The sequence below is a fragment of the Hemitrygon akajei genome, chromosome 32 (genome assembly GCF_048418815.1).
Source record: "Hemitrygon akajei chromosome 32, sHemAka1.3, whole genome shotgun sequence".
In the NCBI taxonomy this organism is placed as follows: Eukaryota; Metazoa; Chordata; class Chondrichthyes; order Myliobatiformes; family Dasyatidae; genus Hemitrygon; species Hemitrygon akajei.
In genome coordinates this window covers 6,884,831-6,908,552 of record NC_133155.1, presented here as the reverse complement: position 1 = coordinate 6,908,552, position 23,722 = coordinate 6,884,831, and the positions used below count along the sequence as shown (strand labels likewise).

The 23,722-nt window shown below is 43.1% G+C and overlaps 1 protein-coding gene across 1 annotated transcript in view; it reads left to right on the top strand.

The window, feature by feature from the left end:
* The window catches only part of LOC140719663 (palmitoyltransferase ZDHHC18-B-like), a 53,434-nt gene extending 29,975 nt beyond the window's left edge, over nt 1-23,459 (top strand). Inside the window, exon 9 of the mRNA XM_073034449.1 lies at nt 21,049-23,459. Coding sequence (XP_072890550.1) covers nt 21,049-21,216 — 168 coding nt within the window. The 3' untranslated portion in view covers nt 21,217-23,459. The remainder of the gene's footprint in view (nt 1-21,048) is intronic.
* Nucleotides 23,460-23,722: the final 263 nt, after the last annotated feature.

Sequence of the window (23,722 nt, the reverse complement as noted above, 5' to 3'; positions counted from 1 at the left end):
GCACCGGCTGCTCATACGACCATCCACCACCTGCTCCCATGGCTTCACCTGACCCTGACTGGTATCTCTCAATAAATAAATAAATAGCAACCCTCTGTTGGTTCTTCACTTAACAGAGAAAGATTGTTTTTGATCATTACAGAGCAGTGATTCCCAACGGGAATACAGGTTATGTGTCCTAACGGGGTGTTAGGGGAAATAGAAGTTGGGGGGTAGGGTAAGTGGCACCCTAACTTGACGCACGAGACCTGACCGACCGTCAGTAGAGCAGGTACTTCCATAAAAAGGATGAGGCACTGGGACACAGGAAGAACCATAGCTCTGCAGGCAGTGAGCACTCATCGTCACAGCGCATCTGAATCTCCGCAATCTCATCCAACCCTACCAACCAAACAGACGTTATTGGGGATGCATAAATTAGCAACCAGGGTGCCCAATAATTCCCCTTGCCTTGCAGCCTGGAATGAGTTCATGCAATTTAACAGTTGGTAAGTCAAGTACACCCTCTCAACTTTCTCTACAGATACACAGAAAACAGGCCGTGCAATGGTACAACGCTGGCTGGAAACAAACAGTGACTTTGCTGACCCAGAGGATTCCCCTTGTGTTCAAAGTGACCTCCGGTCAAGAACCATTTTTGGGGATTATGAGACCTTACGTGATTGGTCAATCGTGGTAACTGGAAGAGTATAAAGGTAGCTTGCTGAGCACCAGCTCTATCCCAACTAACATTCAGGTTTCAATCTGAATCCTTGTCAATGTAGTTTTCGCTGTTGTGATTGTCTTCATCTTCGTCTCGCTGTACCTTTGCGTTCCGCTGCCATCGTTCCACCTGTGTCAACTCACTGGCGTCGTCAACATCCAATAGGCGTTCCCAGTTTGTGTTAATTTTAAATTTTAATTTAGCCCAGTTAATAATGGATAAATATGTACAGCACAATCTCTAAGAATCTGAAGGCGATGAAGCTTTGAATTCTAATCCTGCCAAGAAACAGAAACTACAGAAAGTGCATCAATACAACGTTATATACCTGAAGTGTGGTTTTATACCGTTCCCATCAGATCAGCAACCCCCTCCCCCCATGTGTCTTACTTCAATACTGTGCTGTCTAATGAAGCCATGATACCATCAAAATTGCAGAAACACTTCCATAAAAGACATCGTGGATAGGCTACTTATGATGTTACTCAGTTCAAAAGATGAAAGAAGCAATAGAAAAGTGTTACACGCTCGAGTCATTTGCCAAGGAAGCTAAGAATGACCTTGATAGTGGTCTCATTGCTTCTTATAACAATTCCAAAATGATAGCAGACCGTGGAAAATCTCATACAAGTGGTGAAAGATTATTAATGCGTGCTGTATCAGAAGTGCTCACCACTGATCTCAAAATGGATACCTGCATTTTAAAACCAATTTCTCTGAGTAGTAGCTGTAGCTCGTTGTATTGACAAAATGAGTGAAGACATTGAGTATCAACTATATACAGGGCTACAAAAACAGTATTTCAGATACTGCTGGATGATTCAACTGTGAGACAACAAGGCATTATTAATGGCATATGTACAGTTTATCAAAAATGGAAAAGTTAATGAAGAGATTCTCTTGTAAAAAGTTAAAAACAATCAATGGAGAGCCAATTTACAACAAGCTCAATATGAATATTGAGTATAAAAGTATTTCAATTAGAACCATGATGCTTTGTGCAACAGAGAGAGCACCATGCGTGACAGGTCACCATGCTGGTTTGGTGGCATTTATGAAAAAAAAATTCCAACTCTGTTTGCAATACATTGTGTAATTCATCATCAACATCTTGCATTCAAAAACCTTAGCCAGCGACATTTGTCAAGGATGACTCTTGAAATATCTGCTATCGACAAAATTAAAGCCCATCCATTAAATAGCAGAATATTTTGCCAGTTTTGCCAAGATGATGAAGAGTTTGAACTCTTGTTTCACACTGTAGTGCATTGGCTGTCAAAAGGCTGCAGCTCAAAATATTTCTTTGATCTTTTTGACACTATGGTTGAATTTTAGCTCAAAGTCGACAAGAGCTTGTGAAACACGATTGAACTTCCATATTGAGATGTAGCATATCCAGCTGATATGTATGACAAAATGAACACTCTAAATATGAAACTTCAGGGTGAGAATTGAATTTAATCCAGGCAAAAAATGCAGTGTCCACTTTTATTGAAAAAGTGGAAATAATAAGTAAAACATTGGGAGAAGAATGTTCTCACAGTTTCCCTGCAAGGGAAGTATGGCTCTTTCACAGATGATGATTTGCAAGAGTACTGCTTACACCTGCAGTTACTGAAGAAGGATTTTCAGAATCGATTCAAGGTTTTGAATGAACTGGAAATTCCGGACTGGGTAATTAACCCATTTCTTTGCAAGGTGGATGAACAGGAAGAGAGCTTACAAGAAGAAATTATCGAAATTCAGAATGATGAAGAAGCAAAAATGCTTTTCAAAAATGCTGGCTTTTGTGGTATGTGGCTATACTGGTATACAAAGTTTCCTGGTCTTTGGAGAAGAGCCAAACTGCTCTTCATTACATTTCTATCCTCCTACCTTGTTGAACGAGGCTTCAGTGCAGTGAATCACATACTCACAAGAAACAGAAACTGCTTGGACAGTGTTATGTGTGGGGACTTGAGGCTTCTGCTGTCACAACTTGAACCAGATATTTCAACTTTTCTAAAAACCATCAAGCTCAAGTATCGATATCAAAGTTGCTGTACAATGCACAGGTACTGTGTAAGCTAGGTTTAAAGACAAATAAACATTTAAAGCAGAATCATTTTTCTCATATAGACACGTTTTTACACTGGGGGGTGCGGAAAGTATATTGTCCCTAGAGGGGCATTAGCAAGTATGTCAGTGCTTTGGGGGGGCATTGAGCTAGAAAAAGATGGGAAACACTGTTATAGCACATCCTCTCTCTTTAGAGGGAAGATTAGTGAACATCAGAATTTTAACACCATTGTGAGATAAATAGAGACTTTAACCATACAGATATAGACTGAAGTGGCAATAATACAAGAGCTTAAAAGATGTGGGACAATGTTCCCTCTAAGGTGTGCGTGTGTGAGTGCACACATCTTTTGCTACTAGTGCACGAAGGAATTTAATCTGTGCACAAAAAGTTGTCATCCTTAGAATAGCTTCAGGTTTACTTACACTGAAAAATTTGCTGTGCACATGTTGTCGCTATGCAAAAAATTTCCCAGCACAAGATTTTTGTGCACACTGGTCATTACAAATTAGAGGGAACATTGGTGTGGGGGGAGGAAGTTTCTGAAATGCTGAGGAGCGTTTCTACCCAATGGTGGATGTCATTGCTGAACTTGGCTCTGAGAAATGAACAAGTATCAATGAAGGTTTTAGGAAACTGCAATTACCACATAGCAAGGCTTAGAATGGTCCTGAAAGAGGTTATAGAGCACTCCAAGGTAAAATTCCAACTGTAGAAATGCCAATCAGCTTCAATGGGATAATAATAGATCAGGCCCAGGTCAAATGGATTCAACCTTGGCAGGCAAAACTCTAATTACAGACATGAGGGATTCTGCAGATGCTGGAAATCCAAAGTTACAAATACAAAAATGCTGGAGGAACTCAGCAGATCAGGCAGCATCTATGGAAATGAATAAACAGTCGATGTTTCAGGCCTAGACCCTTCAGGATTGGGAAGGAAGGGGTAAGATGCCAGAGTAAAGAGCTGAGGGGAGGGGAAGGAGGACTAGCGGGAAGGTGGGAAGGGTAAAGGGTGGGAAAGGAAGGAATCTGATAAGAAAGGAGAGAGGGCCATAGGAGAAAAGGAAGGAGGGGGGAACCCAGGGGGAGGTGATAGGTGAGCAGAGTTAAGGGGCTAGAATGGGGAATAGAAGAAGAAAAGGGGAGAGAACTTTTTTTTAAACTGGGAAGAGAACTTGATGCCATCAGGTTGGAGGCTACCCAGATGAGATGTGGCATTGCTTCTCAACCCTGAGACCACGTAGCCTCATCGTGGCACAAAAGGAGGCCATGGTCCTTTATGTTGGAATGGGAATAAAAATGTTGGTCACTTTTGGTAGATGGAGCTGAGGTGCTCAACGAAGCGGTCCCTCAATTTATGTCGGGTCTCAGCAATACAGAGGAGGTTGCATTGGGAGCAGATTTGCATGTGAAATGTTGCCTCACCTGGAAGGCCCTGAGTGGAGGTGAATGGGTAGGTGTAGCATTCTGGCCGCTTGCAGGAATTAAACAATTAACCAATGGAAGGCTTTTGAAGCTGCGATTTTTCAGCTGTGTTCTCATGTTCCCAAGAGGAAATCTGAGGGCAAAATGGATAAGAGAATAAAAAAGAGCAGAAATAAATATGATAATTGTGTACCGGCAGTCCCCGGGTTATGTACGAGTTCCGTTCCTGAGTCTGGCTTTAAATCGGATTTGTATGTAAATCGGAACAAGTACATCCGGTATTATTTAGCGTCAGTTTGTCAAACGTTTGTCTTAGTATATATTTTACCTTTTTATGCATATAAAACACTTAAGAAACGTATGTATTCCGATAATTAAACCTGTAGTTGATAAATCGAAGGAGAAAATGGCTTGACTACAGAAACTTCAGAGGAAACTCTACTGTCTACTTCCTGTTATGCCGATGGCATTTAAGGCAACGGTGAAGGTCCTCCGTCTCTGGCGGCGTTCAGGGCTTCCTTTATTGTGTCGCTCGGTTTTCACTACTGTCAGTCATGCAAATCCCGGGTGGAGACTCAGGAATACCGTCGCACTCAGCTGTAGATGGATTCTTCACTGTTGTTTCTGAAACAATTTTGTTTTGCCAGTCAGGGTTGTTAACTCTGAGCGGAACCCCTGAACCTGGAGGACCAGTGGACCACTTGTAGTCTGGCCTCTACCCTTTGACCTGTCTGTCATGGGTGACCCTAACAAGAGCCAAAGCTTTAAAACCCTGACTCTGGTTAACTTAGCTCTTCAGGCCATTGAGGCATGCAGGCCTCCAATCCACAACAGGGTTGTGGTCCTCTTCGGAGAGGAAGTAAGAAAGTAAATGTGGGGGGGAAAGGGAGCCTGAATAAAGATGGTCAGCAAACATTAACGGGAGTCTGTATGCAGTCATAGACGTGCTGGAATGGATTATGAAAAGAAAAATGAGTCGTGTCAGACACATAAAGAAAGGAAACCTACTCACTGAGACATACAGTGGCTGAGGAACTACATGCGTACTTTATATCAGTTATCAATAGAAAAGGCACTGAATCTCAACAGAGAAAGATCACATCTTGTACATACTGTAGGCTAAAAATCGACTGAAGCAGAAAGCACATCTGCACTTAGTGGATCAATTACTCTCCTATTGTGTGATGCATCCTAGGTTTCTGAGTAAAGGAGAAATTGCCAGTGTCCCATCCAAAACCTTCCCTGCAGAGGGCTGGGAAATTGAGAATGGTACACTTTTTTCCCTCCCTATAAGGATGTGGGGATAAACCCAGTAATTACACACCAGAGTAGCCTTGCTGATGAGGAAAGTTCTAAAAACAATAATCAGGACAGGATTGCCAGTTGTGGCTGGTGAGAGAGTGCCAATGTAAGTGTGTTGGTGACAAATCGTATTTAACTAATTTCATACCATAGAGTTTTTATTTAAGTAGCGGAGAGTCCATGAAGGGAAATATGATCGATGTGATCTTTATGGATTTGCAAATCAATTTGATAAGTCGGTTTGTTATCAAGATTTAAGGCCTAAAAAGGGCTACACTGTCATGAATAGAAAATGGCGATGGCCATCATGGTTTTGTGTGTGGGAAATTATGCCTCTTGAATTCTTTTTGAAGAGGTTGCCAAGATTGGTGAGGACAGGGGTAGACTTTAACGTGGCTATGACAAGATTTTGTATGTTAGGCTGGTCTGGAAGGTGCGATCAACTGGGATCCAGGGTGACCTAGCTAACACAGTAGTGTAGTGGTTAGCACAGTGCTTTACAGTACCAGTAACCTGGGTTCAATTCCTGCTGCTGTCTGTGGGAAGTTCGTACATTCTCTCCGTAAACATGCGGGTTTCCTCCCACAGTCCAAAGACGTACCGGTTGGTAGGTTAATTGTTTTTTGTAAATTGTCCAGTGATTAGGCTAGGGATCAGTCGGAGGATTGCTGGGTGCCGTGGTTCAAAGGGCCAGAATGGCTTATATCTCACTGTATCTCAATAAATAAATAAACCACATACAAGGTTGGTTTGCTGGAAGAAGCCAGAGGTAGCAGTGGAGAGCTGTGTCCGATGGTGTGCTGCTTGGGTCCTGCTGGGTCCTCTCTTGTTTGATCTATTTATTAATGATTTAGTTGAGGATGTACAAAACATGATTAGTGAGTTTGTGGATAATGCCACAATTGGTGGTGTTTTGGCTGGGAAGAAGATTGTCCAAGGATACAGCAGGATCTAAATCAACTGGGAAAGTGGACAAAGGAGTGGTAGATGGAATTTAACTTGTAAAGGTGCAAAGTCCTCCAAGAGACCACAACCTGTCAGAGTTTGGAGACTTGCCTGTCTCAGTGATCTGGAGAGCTATGTTGTCTGGAGTCGGGGCTTTATGTTTCGGCTCTTGGTAAGGTCACCCTTGCCAAACAGATCAGAGGGTAAAGGCCAGACCAAGAGTGGTCCACTGCTTCTCCAGGTTCGGGGGTTCAGCTCAGGGCTAATTTTTACTCTGACTGGTAAAACAAAACTGTCACGGGAACAGCAATGAAGAATCCTACATCTGAGTGGGATGGTATTCCTGAGTCCCCGCCCGGGACTTGCATGGCTGACAGTAGTGAGAACCGAGAGGAAGCTACTGATACGATGAAGGAAGCCCTGAACAGTGACAGAGATGGAGGAGCTTAATGGCTGCTCTAAACGGACAGTAAGTCAGTGACAAGTGATACATTTCAGACGTTCGCCGAGGGCAGGACTTGAACGGAGAAACCTTGGGGGACAAAGTGTGATGAGAAAGATGCATTGGCACATTTGCCTTTGTTGGATGTCTCAGTGAGTGCAAGATTCAGAATGTCATATTACAACTGTACAGGACATCAGTGAGACCACGTGGAGTATTATGCACATTCCTGTTGCCATTCCACAGGGAGGCAGGATGTGATTAAGCTGGAGATGACACAGAGAAGACTCACAAGACTGTTGCTTGTACTGGAGGGCTTGCGTTATGAGGAGAGACTGGATAGGTTGAAACTATCTCCTGGTGCCTCAGAGAGAGAGGGTAATCCTACAGAGGTTTATATAATCATGAGGGACATAGATACGATGGATAGTCACAATCTCTTTCCTAGGGTGATTGGGTGGGGTAGGTGTCTAAAACTAGGAGAAAGATTTAAGAGAGATCTTAGATGCAGCTTTTTCATGCAGAAGCCGGTCTGTATATGGAAAGAGCTGCCAGGCACAATTACAATATTTAAGTACGTGGATGGGAAAGGTCTAGAGCAGGGACCATGGACCAATACCATCAAGCAAGATGTCTGTTGGGAACCCCTGGTTTAGATGGATATGGGTCAAATGCAGGCAAATGGGACGAGCTCAGGAGTGCACCTTGGTCGGCATGGGTGAGTTGGGATCGTCCACGTTTCTGAGCTCCGGAACTCAATGACTCTAAAGGTGCCCAGGGAATGTAAAACTGGAGTGAAGCATGGCTGATTGGCAGGAGGCAAAGAGTGGGAATAAAGGTGGCCTTTCCTGCTTGTCTGCCAGTGACAAGTGGCGTTCCACAGGGATCAGTGTTGGGATCGCTTCTTCTCACGTTCTTTGTCGATGATTTGGATCACAGAATGGATGTCTTTGTGACCAAGTTTGCAGATACTGCAAAGGTAGGTGGAGGGGCAGGTAGTGTTGAGGAAGCAGGGAGTCTGCTGAAGGACCTAGACAGATTGGGAGAATGGGCAAACAAGTGGCAGATGGAATATAGAGAAGGGAAGTGTACGGTCATGCAGTTTGGTAGAAGGATTAAGGGTGTAGACTTTTTCTAAACGGGGCGAAAATTCAAAAATCAGAGGTGTAAAGGGACTTGGGAGTTCTTGTGCAGGATTCCCTAAAGGTTAACTTGCAGGTTGAGTCAGTGGTAAGGAAGGCAAATGCAACATCAGCATTCGCTTCAAGAGGACCAACTATAAAAGAACGAAGATATAACGCTGAGGCTTTATAAGGTGTTGGTCAGATGGTGTTTGGGAGTATTGTGAGCAGTTTTGGGCCCCATATCTAAGAAAAGAAATGCTGACATTGGAGAGGGTCCAGAGGAGGTTCGTGAGACTGATTCTGGGAATGAAAGGGTTAATGATGAGAGGTGTTTGATGTCTCTGGGCCTGTATTCACTGGGGTTTAGAAGAATATTGAAAGGACTGGATAGAGTGAATTTGGAGAGGATGTTTCCTATAATAGGGAGTCTTGGATCATAGGGGAAAGCCTCAGACAAGAGGGAAGTCCATTTAGAACAGAATTGAGGAGAAAATGTTTTAGCTAGAGGGTAGGGAATCTGTGGAATTCGTTGCCACAGACAGCCGTGGAGGCCAAGTCATTGAGTATATTTAAAGTGGAGGTTGTAGGTTCTTGATTGATCAGGGCGTCAAAGGTCACGGCGAGAAGGAAGGAGAATGGGGATGAGAGGGATAATAAATCACCCATGCTGAAATGGTGAAGCAGACTCGATGGGCCGAATGGCCTAATTCTGCTCCTATATCGTATGGTCTAATGATTTATCAAACAGGAAGAAGTACACAATGAAATTCCCAGGAGCACGGCTTTTAAATATAAAAATAATGAATTGGAAATGAGTTATACCAAACAGTTCCCAAATTTACAGATGACATCACTTGGAAGTGTTGGGAAAGTGTAATGGGCCAAGGAGATATGGTTGGTGCGTTGGGTTGATAGATGGGTGATGAAATTTATTGCTGAGAAATTTGTTACATTTTTAAGGAGTTTTTAAGTATTGTGAGGATAGAATTCCTGAAGAGAAATGAGGCCAGAGATCTGGCCTGTTTGCACGTAATTCATCATAAGTGGCAGGTTGAGAAAGTAGCTGAAGCAGCATGTTTGGCTCTGAGCTTTACAGACAAAGGCACAAAGAAATAGAGCTGAACAGTCCAGCTGAACTTTCATAAATCACGTGTTGACACTGTTGTTGTACCGTGTCCAGTTCTGGGTGCCATGCTCTAGGAAGGATGTGCCAGAAGAGATTTACTGAAATGATTCCAAAGATGGGCAACTTTGGTTATGTGCTCTAGACTGGAGGAGCTGGAGGTTGTTCTCCTAGGGAAGGAGAAAGTTGTGAGGAGATTAGATCGAGGTCACTCCTGCTCCCTGTCACTTATGGACCTCCTGTGCACGGCTGGTGTCTTTAGCAGTGGGGACAGATGGAGGGTGCCCATTGGGCTCATCTGCTATTCCTTTGTCCCCTATTGCTACCTCACCAACATTATTTTCCAGTGGTCCAATATCAACTCTCAAGTCCCTTTTTCTCTTCATATAAGTGAAAAAACTTTTGGTATCCTGCTTTATGTTGTTGGCTGGTCTGCCCTCATATTTCATCTTTTCCCTTCTTATAGCTTTTTTTTTTAGTTGGCTTTTGTTGGATTTTAAACTTCTCACTCACTTTTGCTACCTTGAATGCCCTTTTTTTGGCTTTTGTGCAGTCTTTGTGGGAGAAAATTGGTTAAAGAGAAGAGTTAACAGGAAGAAGAAGCCCAAGTAGCTAAGACTGAAGTGGAGGGATTAAGGAAACAGTGCCGTGTTTGAAAGGCAACTCTAAATGTGATACATACACAAGTACGTGAAAAGAAAAGTAAGACTGGAGTGTTTGAAGCAGATACAAAAGTTGCACAGTCAACTTGCTGCGCAGAGAGAAATAATAAGTGCTTTTGGTTTCCGAAAGAGGGGAGAAGGATGAATGTAGAAATATGGATTGGAATGATTTAGCTATATAAGACCTTGGTCAGACCCCTCTTGGAGTACTGTGTTCACTTCTGGTCACCTCACTACAAGAATACTATATATGTGGATACTATAGAAAGAGTGCAGAGAAGATTTACAAGGGTGTTGCTTGGATTGGAGGGGATACCTTATGAGAATAGGTTGAGTGAACTTGGCCTTTTCTCCTTTGAGTGGCAGAGGATGAGAGGTGACCTATAGAGGTGTATAAGATGGTGAGGGACATTGATCATGTGGATAACCAAAGGCATTTTCCCAGGGCTGAAATGGCTAACACGAGGGGGGCTTAGTTTTAGGTGCTTGGAAATAGGTACTGAGGGGATGTTAGGGATAAGTTTTTCACTCAGATGGTGGTGGGTGCCTGAAATACACTGCCCCTGGTGGAAGTGGATACAATAGAGTCTTTTAAGAGCCTCTTAGATAGGTACATGGAGCTTAGAAAAATAGAGGGTTATGTGCTAGGGAAATTCTAGGCAGCTTCTAGAGTAGGTTACATGGTCGGCACAACACTGTGGGCTGAAGGGCCTGTAATGTGCTGTAGATTTCTATGTTTCTATGTATTTAAATTTGTAAGGAGACAGAATAGATAGAAGCTGTCCCTACTGGTGGAGGACGAACCACAAGGATTCTTTAATAGACTGTGTTGAATACAGAACCAGAGGCAGTAATGGAAACAGATTCAGTTGTAGCACTCAGCAAGCTCAGTAACTGAAAAGAAAGAAATGACAGGGCTATGGTGAATTGATGGGGGAAATTGTCCAGTTCAAGGGCTCCCAACCTTTTTTATGTATGGACTCATACCATTAACTGAGGGGTCCATAGCACCCAGGTTGGGAACCCCTGGTCTAGCTGATTTCTCTTTCATAGAGTTAGTATGGACTCAGTGGGCTGAATATCCTCCTTCTATGCTGTGACCATTATGTGATTCTGATTCTTTAGCCTGGGCACGGTATGCCTGTTTGAAAAATAATGTTAGATTTCATTGTAGTGCTTGCAAAGCTTAGCTGATGGGTGAGGGTGATAAATTTGGGTGGGCGGGATTGTGGATTTTGGTGACGGGGCTGATGAAATCAGTTCATGCGTCCATTCGCTATGTGCCGTGTTGTATGACGTGGGCAATCATGGTCTTTTCATGACCATGATTGTTCTTGGCAAATTTTTCTACAGGTTTGCCATTGCTTTCTTCTGGGCAGTGTCCTTACAAGACGGGTGACCCCAGCCATTATCAATACTCTTTAGAGATTGTCTGCCTGGTGTCAGTGGTCGCATAACCAGGACTTGTGATCTGCACCAGGTGCTCAAACGACCATCCACCACCTGCTCCTGTGGCTCTACATGATTTTGACTGAGGGGCTAAGCAGGTGCTAAATCTTACCCAAGGGTGACCTGCAGCCTAGCGGAGGAAAGGAGCGCCTTACACCTCCTTTGGTAGAAATGTATCCCCACTCCACCATCCAGTGGGTGGGAGAAATAGCTGTGGGGGTTTGGAGGGAAAAGCTCACTCTGGCAATACGGATTTCCTGCTGACATAACTTCTGGAGAGCTGGAGTGGCACGTCATTGGTCTGTGTGTAATGTTGAGTGTTTGTTCCCTAGGAGGATGCTTGTGAGGATTTTGCAGTTTCATGCGCGGCCTGAGGGATGTAAGAGTTTTCAGAGTGAGGCTGGTGCTGACGGTCAGCTGGTAAGCTTGCTCTCTCTCACACTCGCACTCAATCTTACCCTCACATCCTCCATCCTCATCTTCCACGGTCGCAGTTGATGTTCAACGTGCATCGCCTGCACGGCCACTGTCATTGGCAACCAGGTACTCTGTAGTAACCCAACTGCCTTTTATGAGAATCCAGCCTTTTCTCCATCCCAGACCTTCACGACTGTTTATTCTGCCAATGTTTTCCATTTGTCCTAATATGAAATCTCAGCTCAATTCCGAAGGTGATATTTCCTTATGACCTACCACTACTGTGCAAAACGGGGAGATTTGCAGGACTCTGGAGAGTCATTTTCACAAGTAACAGTATTGACACTGAAGAGAACTGTACATATGAGGAATATGTACAGCTGTAATTCATAAAGGGTTAAATTGGTTGTCGGTCACAACAAATGCCCTGTTCATTCATCTTCAGTTGCTGTACCTGTTTCCTCTTTGGCTACTGGTTGATTAGCCTGAGATTTAAATTAAAATAAAGTTTATAAATAACTTGCTTGGCACCATTAATGAGTAGAACCTCAAAAGGCATTTTGTAGAGTTGAGGCCAAACAAAATCTAACACCAAATCACTGAAATAATTTGACAAATGAATTAAAGAGGAGGCACTGTACTTATGCATGGTTGGTAGCTTACTGTGAATTAGAAAGTGGTTCAGGCTCAGGGATGTATTTGGCAGTGGAGCTGGTGGTTGAGAACCAGAATTTACATTAGATACCGATGTTGCGGGTTCAGTCTTCACAATATCTGGTTGGAGGACATTTCTGAAGTCCATCTCTGAATGTCAGGCATGCAGCCATAGTACTCAGAAATTGTTCTTGAGTTGGACGTCGCCAGTGTGTTTGTGTTTACAGAATTGTTGATTATTGACCTTTAAGCCCTGGACTGAAGTGGAGAAACTCAAGTTTGTGCTCTGACAGGAAAGTCGTATGCACAGGATTGGCCAGTCTTGCCCCTGATGGTTAAATGATGCTTGTTTAGAGTGGCTGGTGCAGTTGGAGCACGCATGATATCAAAAGTCATTGCTTTCAGGGAAGGGAAAAGGTGCTGACAGTGTCCCATGTCAGAGGGTGTTTCTTGACTGATCTCCTTCCAGCTGAAGTTGGAAATTGGCTGGAGTTAATCCCATTGCATATGTAACCCCCTGGGTCGACTCAGGCTCGCTCAGCTCGTTCTCGTCTAGGGGGAGCAGCCTTCGGCCCCACCAAACTGGGTAATCAGCTGGTGTGGATGCTGTGTGATGTCCCCACCTCGCCCAAAAACAGACAGTACACCATATGCGACTAAATGAGTACAATTTATAAAGGTTACTATAACTAAGTGATTAATAATGATACAGTATATATGAAGGAAAAAAAGTAAAGAAAAGGCGCCAAACTTATCAAAGTCCAAACCACTTTGTGCACAACCTTTGGAGCTCAATTACTGAAGTCTTCTGGCCTCCATTCGATCCCCTCCGAACTCCTCGACTCGCAGCTCAGGACCACCTGAAGTGGTCACCCAAGCACATCTATCGTCGTCTCCTCTCCTCAGGGTACCTCCTGGCCTTGGACCCCCGCTTGGGGTCCATTCCTCGCCCAGCTTACAGCATCGCGTCCTCTCTCTCTCAACCCCTCGCGCCGACTCCCCAAAATGCCCGCCAACAATAGCTCACAGACTCAGAAGAAAGAACAACATTAATCCCAATTGGTTCACAAAGGAATACAATTCTCGTTATCAGTAAATTTTAACCCAAACAAGCTTCCAGCACTCTCTCGCAACAAAGAAGCATTCCTACTTTTAACAAAACAAAGAAGCCATTTTCGATTAACATACACAGTAACAAAGAAAAAGAAGATACCCCCTTTACACATATTTTATTTAGAGATACAGTGTGGAACAGGGCCTTCTGGCCCAGTGACCCACCGATTTAACCCTCGCCCCATCACAGGAGAATTTATAATGACCAATTAGCCTACTAACTGGTATGTCTTTAGACTGTGGGAGGAAACTGGAAGCACCCTCCCATTCATGGGGAGAACGTACAAACACCTTACCAATGGCACCAGAATTGAACTCCGAATTCTGATACCCTGAGCTGTAATAGCATCGCGTTATCCACTCTGCCATCGTGGCGCCCTTCTTTTCTGTACCATTCCAAACTGCAGCTTTTATCCTTATAAACCTTGTAAAGCTTGTTCGTTTGACATATTTGGCTGCACGACTGTTCAGGATGGAAGTTAATATTATTGTGGTGATGCTGATATTTGATTTCAGGATTTGAAATAGAACCGAGATTTGATACTAAGGTTTGACAGAAATCTGCTGTTCAGACCTTTTGAATTTTTTCCACTTTAGACCATTCGTTGCTCGGAGTTGGCCATGGGTATGGTGTCCTAGCTGTCTGCTTGATACTGCCAGGGTGGTACGATATGGAGAGCCAGCTGTTGCCCATGCTTACTCCCCACACAGCTGATGAATCCAAAGGAAGGCAGAGACTGATACAGTTTGGAGTTGTCAGTCAGCATTGAACTCAACGTAAGACTACCTCAGGGACTCCAACCCCGGATATTTCCTCGGGGTTTACTCCCAAAGCCTTCCCCATGACTTGGTACAGGCGCAAGGCAGAGGACGTTTGAGATCAGAGTTTTCCTTCTCCTAGATGCTCTGCCCGAAGTGACTGGTTTTAAGGTGCCAGTAGTCCACCTTTGCCCCTTTTCCTGTCAGTAGGAACGGTTCCACCAGGCTTAGTAGCTAAGCCACACGTGAAGGCCAGGAGCTGGACTTGGTTGTCAGAGGCTATTTGAGATGCACTCCATTGGGTAGGCAGTGGGAGCTTATTCCCATTAGCACCCCCTCCCCCCTGCCTATGACTACGTTAAGGAACCTTTTTTCCACTGTTCAGTTAGATTATGACAGCAGAGTGGTGAAATAGTGCTGTTGGGCAAACCCAAGGATTCGGGTTTGAAGTTGAGCTTGCGTGCTGTCTGTGTGGAGCGCATTCTTTCTATCATTCAAAATATTTCCTCTGGCTTATGAGACCATAAGCCATTGGAGCAGAACAAGGCCAATCAGCCCATTGTGTCTGCTCCACCATTTGATCATGACTGATCCATTTCCCTCTCCTGTTCTCTGCCTTCTCCCTGTAACCTTTCACACCCTGACTTGTCAAGAATCTATCAATATTCCCTTTAAGTACACCTAAATCTGCCTGTGGCAACGACTTCTACAGGTTCACCACACCCCGCCTCATCTCCATTATACACGGACATCCCTCTTTCCTGAGGTTGTGCCCTCTGGTATTAGACTCCCCCACTATAGGAAACATCTTCTCCACATCTACTCTATTTCAGCCCTCCAACATTCAATAGGTTTGAATGAGACCTCCCACCTCCCCCATTTTTCTAAGTTGCAGTGAATACAGGCCAGGATAATATTATATATGATTTTATATATATATATATACACATATATATATATATATGATAATCCTTTTAAACCTAGAATCTTTTTGTGGCCCTCCTCTGAACTCTGTCCAATATCAGCATATCCTCTCTTAGATAAGGGGCTTACATCTGTTTACAATACTCCAAGAGAGGCCTCACCAGTGCCTTGGGAATCCTGCCTGAGGGCTCCCAAGAATCTTTGCACCTCAGGTTTTGAATTTGCTCCCCGTTTACAAACTAGTATACGCTTTTATTTCTTCCTGAGGCTGCATTTCATCTGCCACTCCTTTGCCCATTCTCCTAATTTGTATAAGTCCTTCTGCACCCTCCCTACTTCATCAAAACTGCTCCTCCACCTATCTTGATATTGTCTGCAAACTTTGCAACAAAGCCATCAATTCCATCACCCAACACAGACCCCTGTGGAACACCACTAGTCACTGGCAGCCAACCAGAAAAGGCACTCTTTATTCCCACTCTTTGCCTCCTACCAATCAGCTACTGCTTTATTCATGCTAGAATCTTTCCTGTAATACCATGGGCTCTCAGCTTGTTAAGCAGCCTCATGTGTGGCACCTTGTCAAAGGCCTTCTGAAAATCCAAGTACGCAGCATCAACTTTGTCTATCCTGCTTGTTATTTCTTCAAAGAATTCCAACGGATTTGTCAGGCAAGATTTTCCCTTAAGGAAACCATGTTTCCAAGTAACCCAAAACCACATCCTTAACAATCACTGAGGTCAGGCTAACTGGTGTACAATTTCCTTTCATCTGCATCTCTCCCTTCTTGAAGAGTGGAGTGACATTTGCAATCTTTTCAGTCCTTCAGAACCATGCCAGAATATAGTGGTTCTTGAAAGATAATTACTAATGCAGCCACAAGCTTTTCAGCCACCTCTTTCAGAACCCTCGGGGGTAGCCCATTAACCCCAACTGCAATCACTTCTGCCCTTTGACACTCTCAAACATCCAGCGTATGCTAGTGTCTTCCACAGTGAAGACTGATGCAAAATACTTATTCAGTTCACCCACCATTTCCTTGTCCCCCATTACTACCTCTCCAGCATCATTTTCCAGTTGTCCACTATCCTCTCTCACCTCTTTTTTACTCTTTATATATCTGAACAAATGTTATGCTAAAGATGTGTTGGAGGATTAGCTGACTATTATTATATTTGGGTGGCTGTAGAATTGGGGGAGAGTGTATGGCCAAAACACAAGGAAGTAAGTGGCAGAATGGAACAGAATTTGATGGGCAGAATGGTGCTCTCTGCCATTGGGGGAAAAATCCAAGCTCATCTGTATCATAGGCTGATATTTCTAACTTGGCTATTTAAAACCCTTTGCCTAACAACAGATCTTGCAATCTCAGATTTTCAAGTTGTTAATAGACCCCAAACCCTATCATTATTGTTAGGAAACTGTTCAGATTGGAATCCTAGAATCGTACAACACAAAAGCAGTCCCTTCAGCCCATCGAGCCCATGCTGACTGTTGCACCAATCCATTCCAATCTGTTTTATACCCACATCGCATCCACAGCCTTCAATGCCTTGGCGGTTCACATGCTTGTTGAGATGTTTCTAAACTGTTGTGTGAATATCTCCCTCCACCATGTTCTCAGCCGGCACATTCTTGATTCCAACCTCTTCTTCTGTGGGGAGAATGTAGCCTCTCTGGTCCCCCTAGAGCAGGGTTTCCCAACCTGTGGACCAATTGTGACGAGAGACCTAAGTGAGGATGGTTAGGACCCACGTGCTGGAGTATCCAACACCAGAATCAAGACACAAAACGAGGTTGAAGCAAGGACAGAGTTCTAAACCAGATGCTAGACGAGAATCCAAAGTAGAGCTGACAAATGAGCATTGAACCTCAGTTCAGATGCTCTTTAAATATTAAAATTCCTGAAACCAAACCATGGCCACAAATTAGTTGGACAGGCCTGAATCTTTAAAGGGCCATGCCAGCTGTCCATATTCCGGAGAGTTAGAACATCTAAACCCCAGAAGCTGGCGTGGTCAGATGCATAACGTATCACCAATTGCATTAAGCAAGGGGTCCGTGGGCGCCAAGTAGGGAACCCCTGCTTTAGAGTGTGAAAAAGAATGACTATTTATCTTGTCTACCTCCATTATAACTTAGTATTCTTCTGTCAGATCACCCCCTGTCCCCGTTGTTCCTGGAAAAACAAAAACCAACCTATAACTGAGAAGTTCCAATCCAGGCAACATCCCAGTGAATCTCCCTCATCAGTCACATCCTTTGTGTAGTGAGGCCACAATACTCCCAGTGTGGCCTAAGCCATGTTGAAAATCTGAGACGTGGTGCCCCCCGCCCTTAAATCCTAAGCCGCAGCCAACGAAGGACAAGTATGCTAGAGGCCTCTCCACCTTCTCCACCTCTGCTGTTACTTTCAGACATTTTTACCCTCAAGGTGCCTGTGTTCATCAACACTCCCTCGGGCCCTATCACCTACTGTGCATGTCCTACCCCTGTTTGCTCTACCAAAACACATCACCTTGTGTTTGTCATTATCGAATTCCATACGCCATTGATCTGCCCAACTTTCTAAGTTCATCTACATAGATCATGCTGTAACCTCAGACACCACTGTATTTTGAATCATCTACAAACTGGTTAATTAAGCTTCCTACGTTCATATCCAAGTCATTAATACATATCACAAACATTAAAGGTCCCAAACACCGACCCTTCTGGTGCACCAATGGTCACAGACTTCCAAGCATCCCTCCACCACTCTCTTTCTTCCACTATAAAGACGATTTTTGATCGACATAGCTCGGCTTGGCTTGGATCCCTTGGACAATAACCTTTGGAAGCAGATTTCTCCTACCCTCTTTGTGAAAACGCTCCTGTAGCAGTAACTTGAAAGCAAACCAGAACTGATGAGAGACTGAGCCAGGGTGCTTGATGCTGTACAACGCACCTCCAATCAGCAGATTCCCAAATCGAGAAAGGTACGTTCGACTCTTTATTACGAAACCAGCAAAGATGAATCATCTTGTAGCAATACAAAACTAACGAATCTAAATTGGTGTTGTATCGGTCTAAATAGCAGTCTAATCGTATAATTAGCATTCTAATTAGCGAAATAACGGAAGTTAGCAATCTTAGCGTTCAACAAAAAATAGACTAAACTAACAACTAAGACAAAGCATGAATACTCATTTGCTTCTACCACACCCCAAACCTCGTGACAGATTACCATAATAAAAGTACCACAAGCTAGAATACAGGCAGCAAATAGATACGTGGCTTCTACAACTCCTTAGCTCTGATGTTAAAGTTCTGACTCCGCCTTGAAATCCTCCATACCACTTTCTTCTACTATACTTTGAGGTCAGATGTCAATGATAAATCTGTTTCTCAGTAACCTCAGGCATGGACACTGGTCTGAATGTCATCCTGTCAGAGTGAAAAGTTCAGTGGGACTGACATTTCCCTGAGTCATCGCCCTGAGTCTCAGTGATTCTCGTCCTGTCTGCCAAGAATATTGCTGGACGTGCACTGCACACCCACTCACTGGAATTTTAAGACCATCGGAGGATGGGAGCAGACCATTCATTCCCTTCAGAATCAGATCAGGTTCAATGTCACTGTCTGACAGTACGCTGTGAAATTTGGTGTTGTACGGCTTTATGTTTGCGATACATAATAATAAAAACTGTGAATTACAGCAAGAAGTATATATTTATATTCCTCCCTGATGAAATGCCTTGTGTGACGGAGGTCCTTAATGATAGATGCCTCCTTTTAGAGGCATTGCTGCTAGAAGATGTTGTGGGTTGTAGGGCGCTCTCTCTGGACATGTTTCCTTCCTCCAAAGGTGAAATATGCTCCAATCTCTGAGGTAATAATTTTATTTATTTTTATTTTATTTAGAGATACAGTGTAGAATAGGCTCTTCTGTGCTGCCCAGCAGTAATAAAAAGCTAACCAATGTTGTTTATTTATTTATATATTGAGATACAATATGGAATAGGCCCTTCTGTCCCTTTGAGCCCAGCAATCCCCTGATTTAACCCTGGCCTAATCATGGGACAATTTACAATGACCAATTAACCTACCAACCGGAAACCGGAGCACCCGGAGGAAATCCATGCGATCACATGGAGAAGATACAAACTCCTTAAAGGCAGTGGTGGGAATTGAACCCGGGTCTCCTGTACCGTAAAGCGTTGTGCTAACCACTACACTACCATGCCACCTAGTAATTCAACCCTAGCCTAATCACAGGACAATTTACATTGACCAATTAACCGGTACGTCTTTGCATTGTGGGAGGAAACTGGACCACTTGGAGGAAACCCACGTATTCCGCGAGGAGGACATATAGACTCCTTACAGAATAGAACTCTGAACTCTGCTACCCTGGGGAGCTGTAATAACGTTGTGCTAACTGCTACGCTACCATGAGTTATTGCAAGCATGAATAAAACAAACTACCAAGGCTAGTGATCTCAGATCAGACCAAATTGCTGGAAATCTGTGGAGAGTGAAAGAATTAATGTTTCAGACTGACGACACATCCTTGTCTTAAGAAGTTAACTTGGTGCTTACTCAAGGAAGTTGCTGTGGCAATTCTGAGTGATCCGTATCTGATCATTATTGCAGAAGCTGTGAAGATGGAAATGATGATCTTAGAGATTGTTCCCAAAACACACCCTTGTGTGTTTCAGAGCTTTCTCTTGGTTATTTTTATTTGTTTATTTCCACACCCCTTTCCCGAAGACTACTACCCTCTTACTCCTACCCTGAGGTAACAGGTTGGTTTCTTACTGACAGTAAGCTCTTCCCAGCAATGACTGGGTTTGCTTTTTAAGACCATAAGGAATAGGAGCAGAATTAGGCTACTTGGCACATTGAGTCTACTCTGCCATTTCATCATGGCTGATTCATTTTCCCTCTCAGCCCCAATCTCTTCTCCCCATATCCTTTCATGTTCTGACTAATCAGAAATTTATCAGCCTTAAATATACCCAATAACTTGGCCTCCACAGTTGCCTGTGACATCGCATTCCACAGATTCAGCACTCTGTGGCTAAAGAAATTCCTCCTCATCTCTGGATATCCTCTCCACATCCACTCTGTTGAGACCTTTCAACATTTGATGGGTTACAATGAGGCGACCCTTCATTCTTCTGAATTCCAGTGAGTAGAGTCCCAGGGTCGTCAAACGCTTCTCATATGACAAGCCTTTCAACAGTGACCGACAGAAGTTAAACTCTGAATTGCACAAGTTCTCTGTGGACCTTTTCCCTTCCAGCAAAGTGCCGCCACTTCGTAGTGGTTAGTGCGATGCTATGACAGCCCAGGGGCGCTGAGCTCGGAATCCAATTCCAGCATCATCCGTAAGGAGTCTCTGTACGTTGTCCCCATGGAATGTGTGAGCTTCCTCCAGGTGCTCTGGTTTCCTCCCACAGCCCAAGGATGTACCGAGTAGGTTAATTGGTCATTTGCAAATCGTACCATCGTTAGGCTCTGGTTAAATCGGGGTTGTGGGGGGCTGCTGTGCTGGTGCAGCTCGAAGTGACGGAAGGGCCAATTCCACCCGGAATAAATTTATAAATAAAGCCGAGGAGCATTATCCTCTCAACTGGTCCACTGAGATAGTTAAGCTATTGCAAGCATGTAAAAACATACGATGTTATAGCAACGTTCGCTATATAGTTAAATAAACTGAAATGAGCTGTCGTCCTTTGTGGGTTGAATACCATTAATAATCACATCCTGTTGTGCGGTTTTTGAAGCATCAACTTTGTAGGATTGTTTTCTAATATTACTAGTTTTTTTTCTATTTTTCATTCTCCTCTCCAGTTCCTTTAAACCCTGTGCTCCTCCCTCTGTTCCCTCAGTGTAATCAGGGACTTAATTTTCAAGGTACTATATTGTCTTACCAGAGTGTGCCCACTTTCTTTTTCCAGACAAGTCTGTGTGTCCTGAACAAAACCATGCCGGAGAAGACAGACGGTGCTGTGATCTGTGCCATCGAGCCCCCTGGCCACATCAAACCTGCGCACGCACAAGGAAAGGGTACGATACAGCTGATATTCCAGCAAGCAACGAGGACAGTTTCTTCCCCCAGTGCATGAGCTACTTCTTGATTGAACCATCGGATTCCTGTGGACCTTGGACACTCCTGAGATGTGAACAATGGCAGCAACTGCATGCTTTGACCAATCACATAGCTGTGTCACGATTGCTGCTTTTATTTGGAGAAAGTCAAAAAGTTTTGGTACCAAAGATCACCTGATCTATACAGATCTGCGATTTAATGACTAGAATTTTTGTAGGAGAGATCTAAGTATTCTGAAATGCCAGATATTTGGACAAAGCAAAACTTTTGTTGCAGGTGTGCAGTTTGATGTGGTTCTGAGTATAGATAAGTATGGAGCATTGATAACTGTGACATTGGGATGATCTGATTGGATTAATATTTTTAATTTGCTGATTTTTGGAGCAAAATTTGAAATATGCAATCTGGGAAAGTCAACTAGATTTTTAAAATATAAATGTTCTTTGGGAAAACAGTTCATTATTCATATTGCCAGATAGTCACATAAACATAACCTTCTTGCTAGAGAAATAGTCATTGGTGCACTTTGTGGTAAAATGTTTTGCTCTAATAATGTAGTTAATTACCGTACTATCAATGGGATGAATATTTAAAGATAGTAAATAAGCACAATATCAACGCAGGGTAGAAGCTGCCAACTACACTGGACAACAAAGATTTCGCTTCCTGAATACTTTTGGGTGTATCTTATGGATTTTGGCCTCTGGTCATGAAAATCATTGTGAAATTTCTCTATCATGGACCATTAAAAAAAAAATTGCCTATATTTGTTATTTAAATTCATAATTCAAGTCAGAATAATAAGATGCTAAGATTAGGGAAGGCATTTCTGTTGCTCCACAAATCAAACAGATCATCAATAACTGGCAATTCGAAAAGCTTCTAGTGGGACTGGAGAAAATCACATGGAATGCATTCAAGGATGTTGCTGAAAATTTTCTTGGCAACTACAGAGCACCGAACCACGAGCAGCTGGTTGACAACATGGTTCAAGCACACAAAACCATGAAGTGAACATGTCACTAAAGATTCATTTTCTGCATTCCCATGTAGACTTCTTCCCTGCAAATCTTGGCCTTGTCAGTGACGAGCACGGTGAAAGGTTTCACCAGGACATTGCGGTCATGGAGAAACGGTATCAGGGCAACTGGAATCCATCAATGCTGGCTGATTATTGTTGGACATTTAAGGGCAAAGGAAAATCATCAACAAAACATTTTTAGCTTAGTTGAACTATTTCAAAGGATCAGCACTGTAATGCAATTAAATGCATTACATTCAATAAAAGTTAATTTTTTGTGTCTCCAAATTCCTATGTGATACAAATAGTCTGAAACTATATTTGTGTTCAACTTCAAGTGAACTATCATAAACAAAAAAAATTCTGAGGAAGCAACACTTACAATAAAAATTGTTGTCCAGTGTTATTAAGTGGATTAGTGACAAGTATATTTACTCACCAATATACCATAGATGTAGCGAGTAACTGAACCTAAAGCTTTGCCTATGTGAATGCTGCAGAATGTTATTCACAATAAATTAAAGAGAGATCTGAGAAAAACCTCAAACTGGCTGTATGCTTGATGCAAACAAGTATTCTTCTGCTACACAAGCCATTCCTGTCTGGAATGGCTAGGTACTTTGGGCAGTTAGAGGTTTAATAATTTAGAACTCTTTTGGCTTAAAGAATAAATTTAAGAAGTTAAGAGTGCTTTCACTTGCCTGGCTGACCAGGGCGGCAGCATTTACATTGGTTTACATTTCCCAGCATGATCTCACTCTTTTAGAACTGTTTGCTCTTCTCTTAACTTTGCGTAATTAGCATCTACAAATGCACCCACGGCTCTTCTCTTGTTAATTATGCCTGTGTGAAGACGAGGATGTGAAGTTTAATTTGCACTATGAAGCACCCTCTTACCTCAGAATCACCCCGTCAAACTTTGCCAGTATCTTCCTTGAAAATACAACTAACTGACTGATGTTCCGAACTGGCCACACTGGAAAGATGGATGATCAGCTCATTCTAAAAGTGTCATTCTGGAGTATATTACAGTGAGAACTGGAGTATAATCATATAGTTTTAAATGGCATTACTTAATTTACAAGCAATATGGACATCTGACTTGCATTGTGCATTGCTTCAGATATTGATCAAGTGCCTTGTGCAGTTGCTTTGCATATATTCCAAACGTGTCAGATTACTGTAGATTGTTGATAGTGTTCCTATATTCAGTCCAATAAATATTGATGCATTTACTACTTTCCAGTGGAATGGGTTGTTTTGTTTGTGAGCATGTGTGTTAATCATTTTTAGCCTCTGCTTTAGATTTGTCTCGTAACGGTCGTGTCGGAATGATCTCTGTTCTGAGCAGAGCAGCTCTTTGTCAGATACGACTTCTGATGGAGTGTAGGGGGTTGGTTCCTTTGCACCTTTATGTCCCAGTACGAGCCTGCCTCAGACTGAAGCGAAACAAAAGTTTTGCTTATATTTTCCTTTCTCCCGTCTTTTTAACATATCCTAT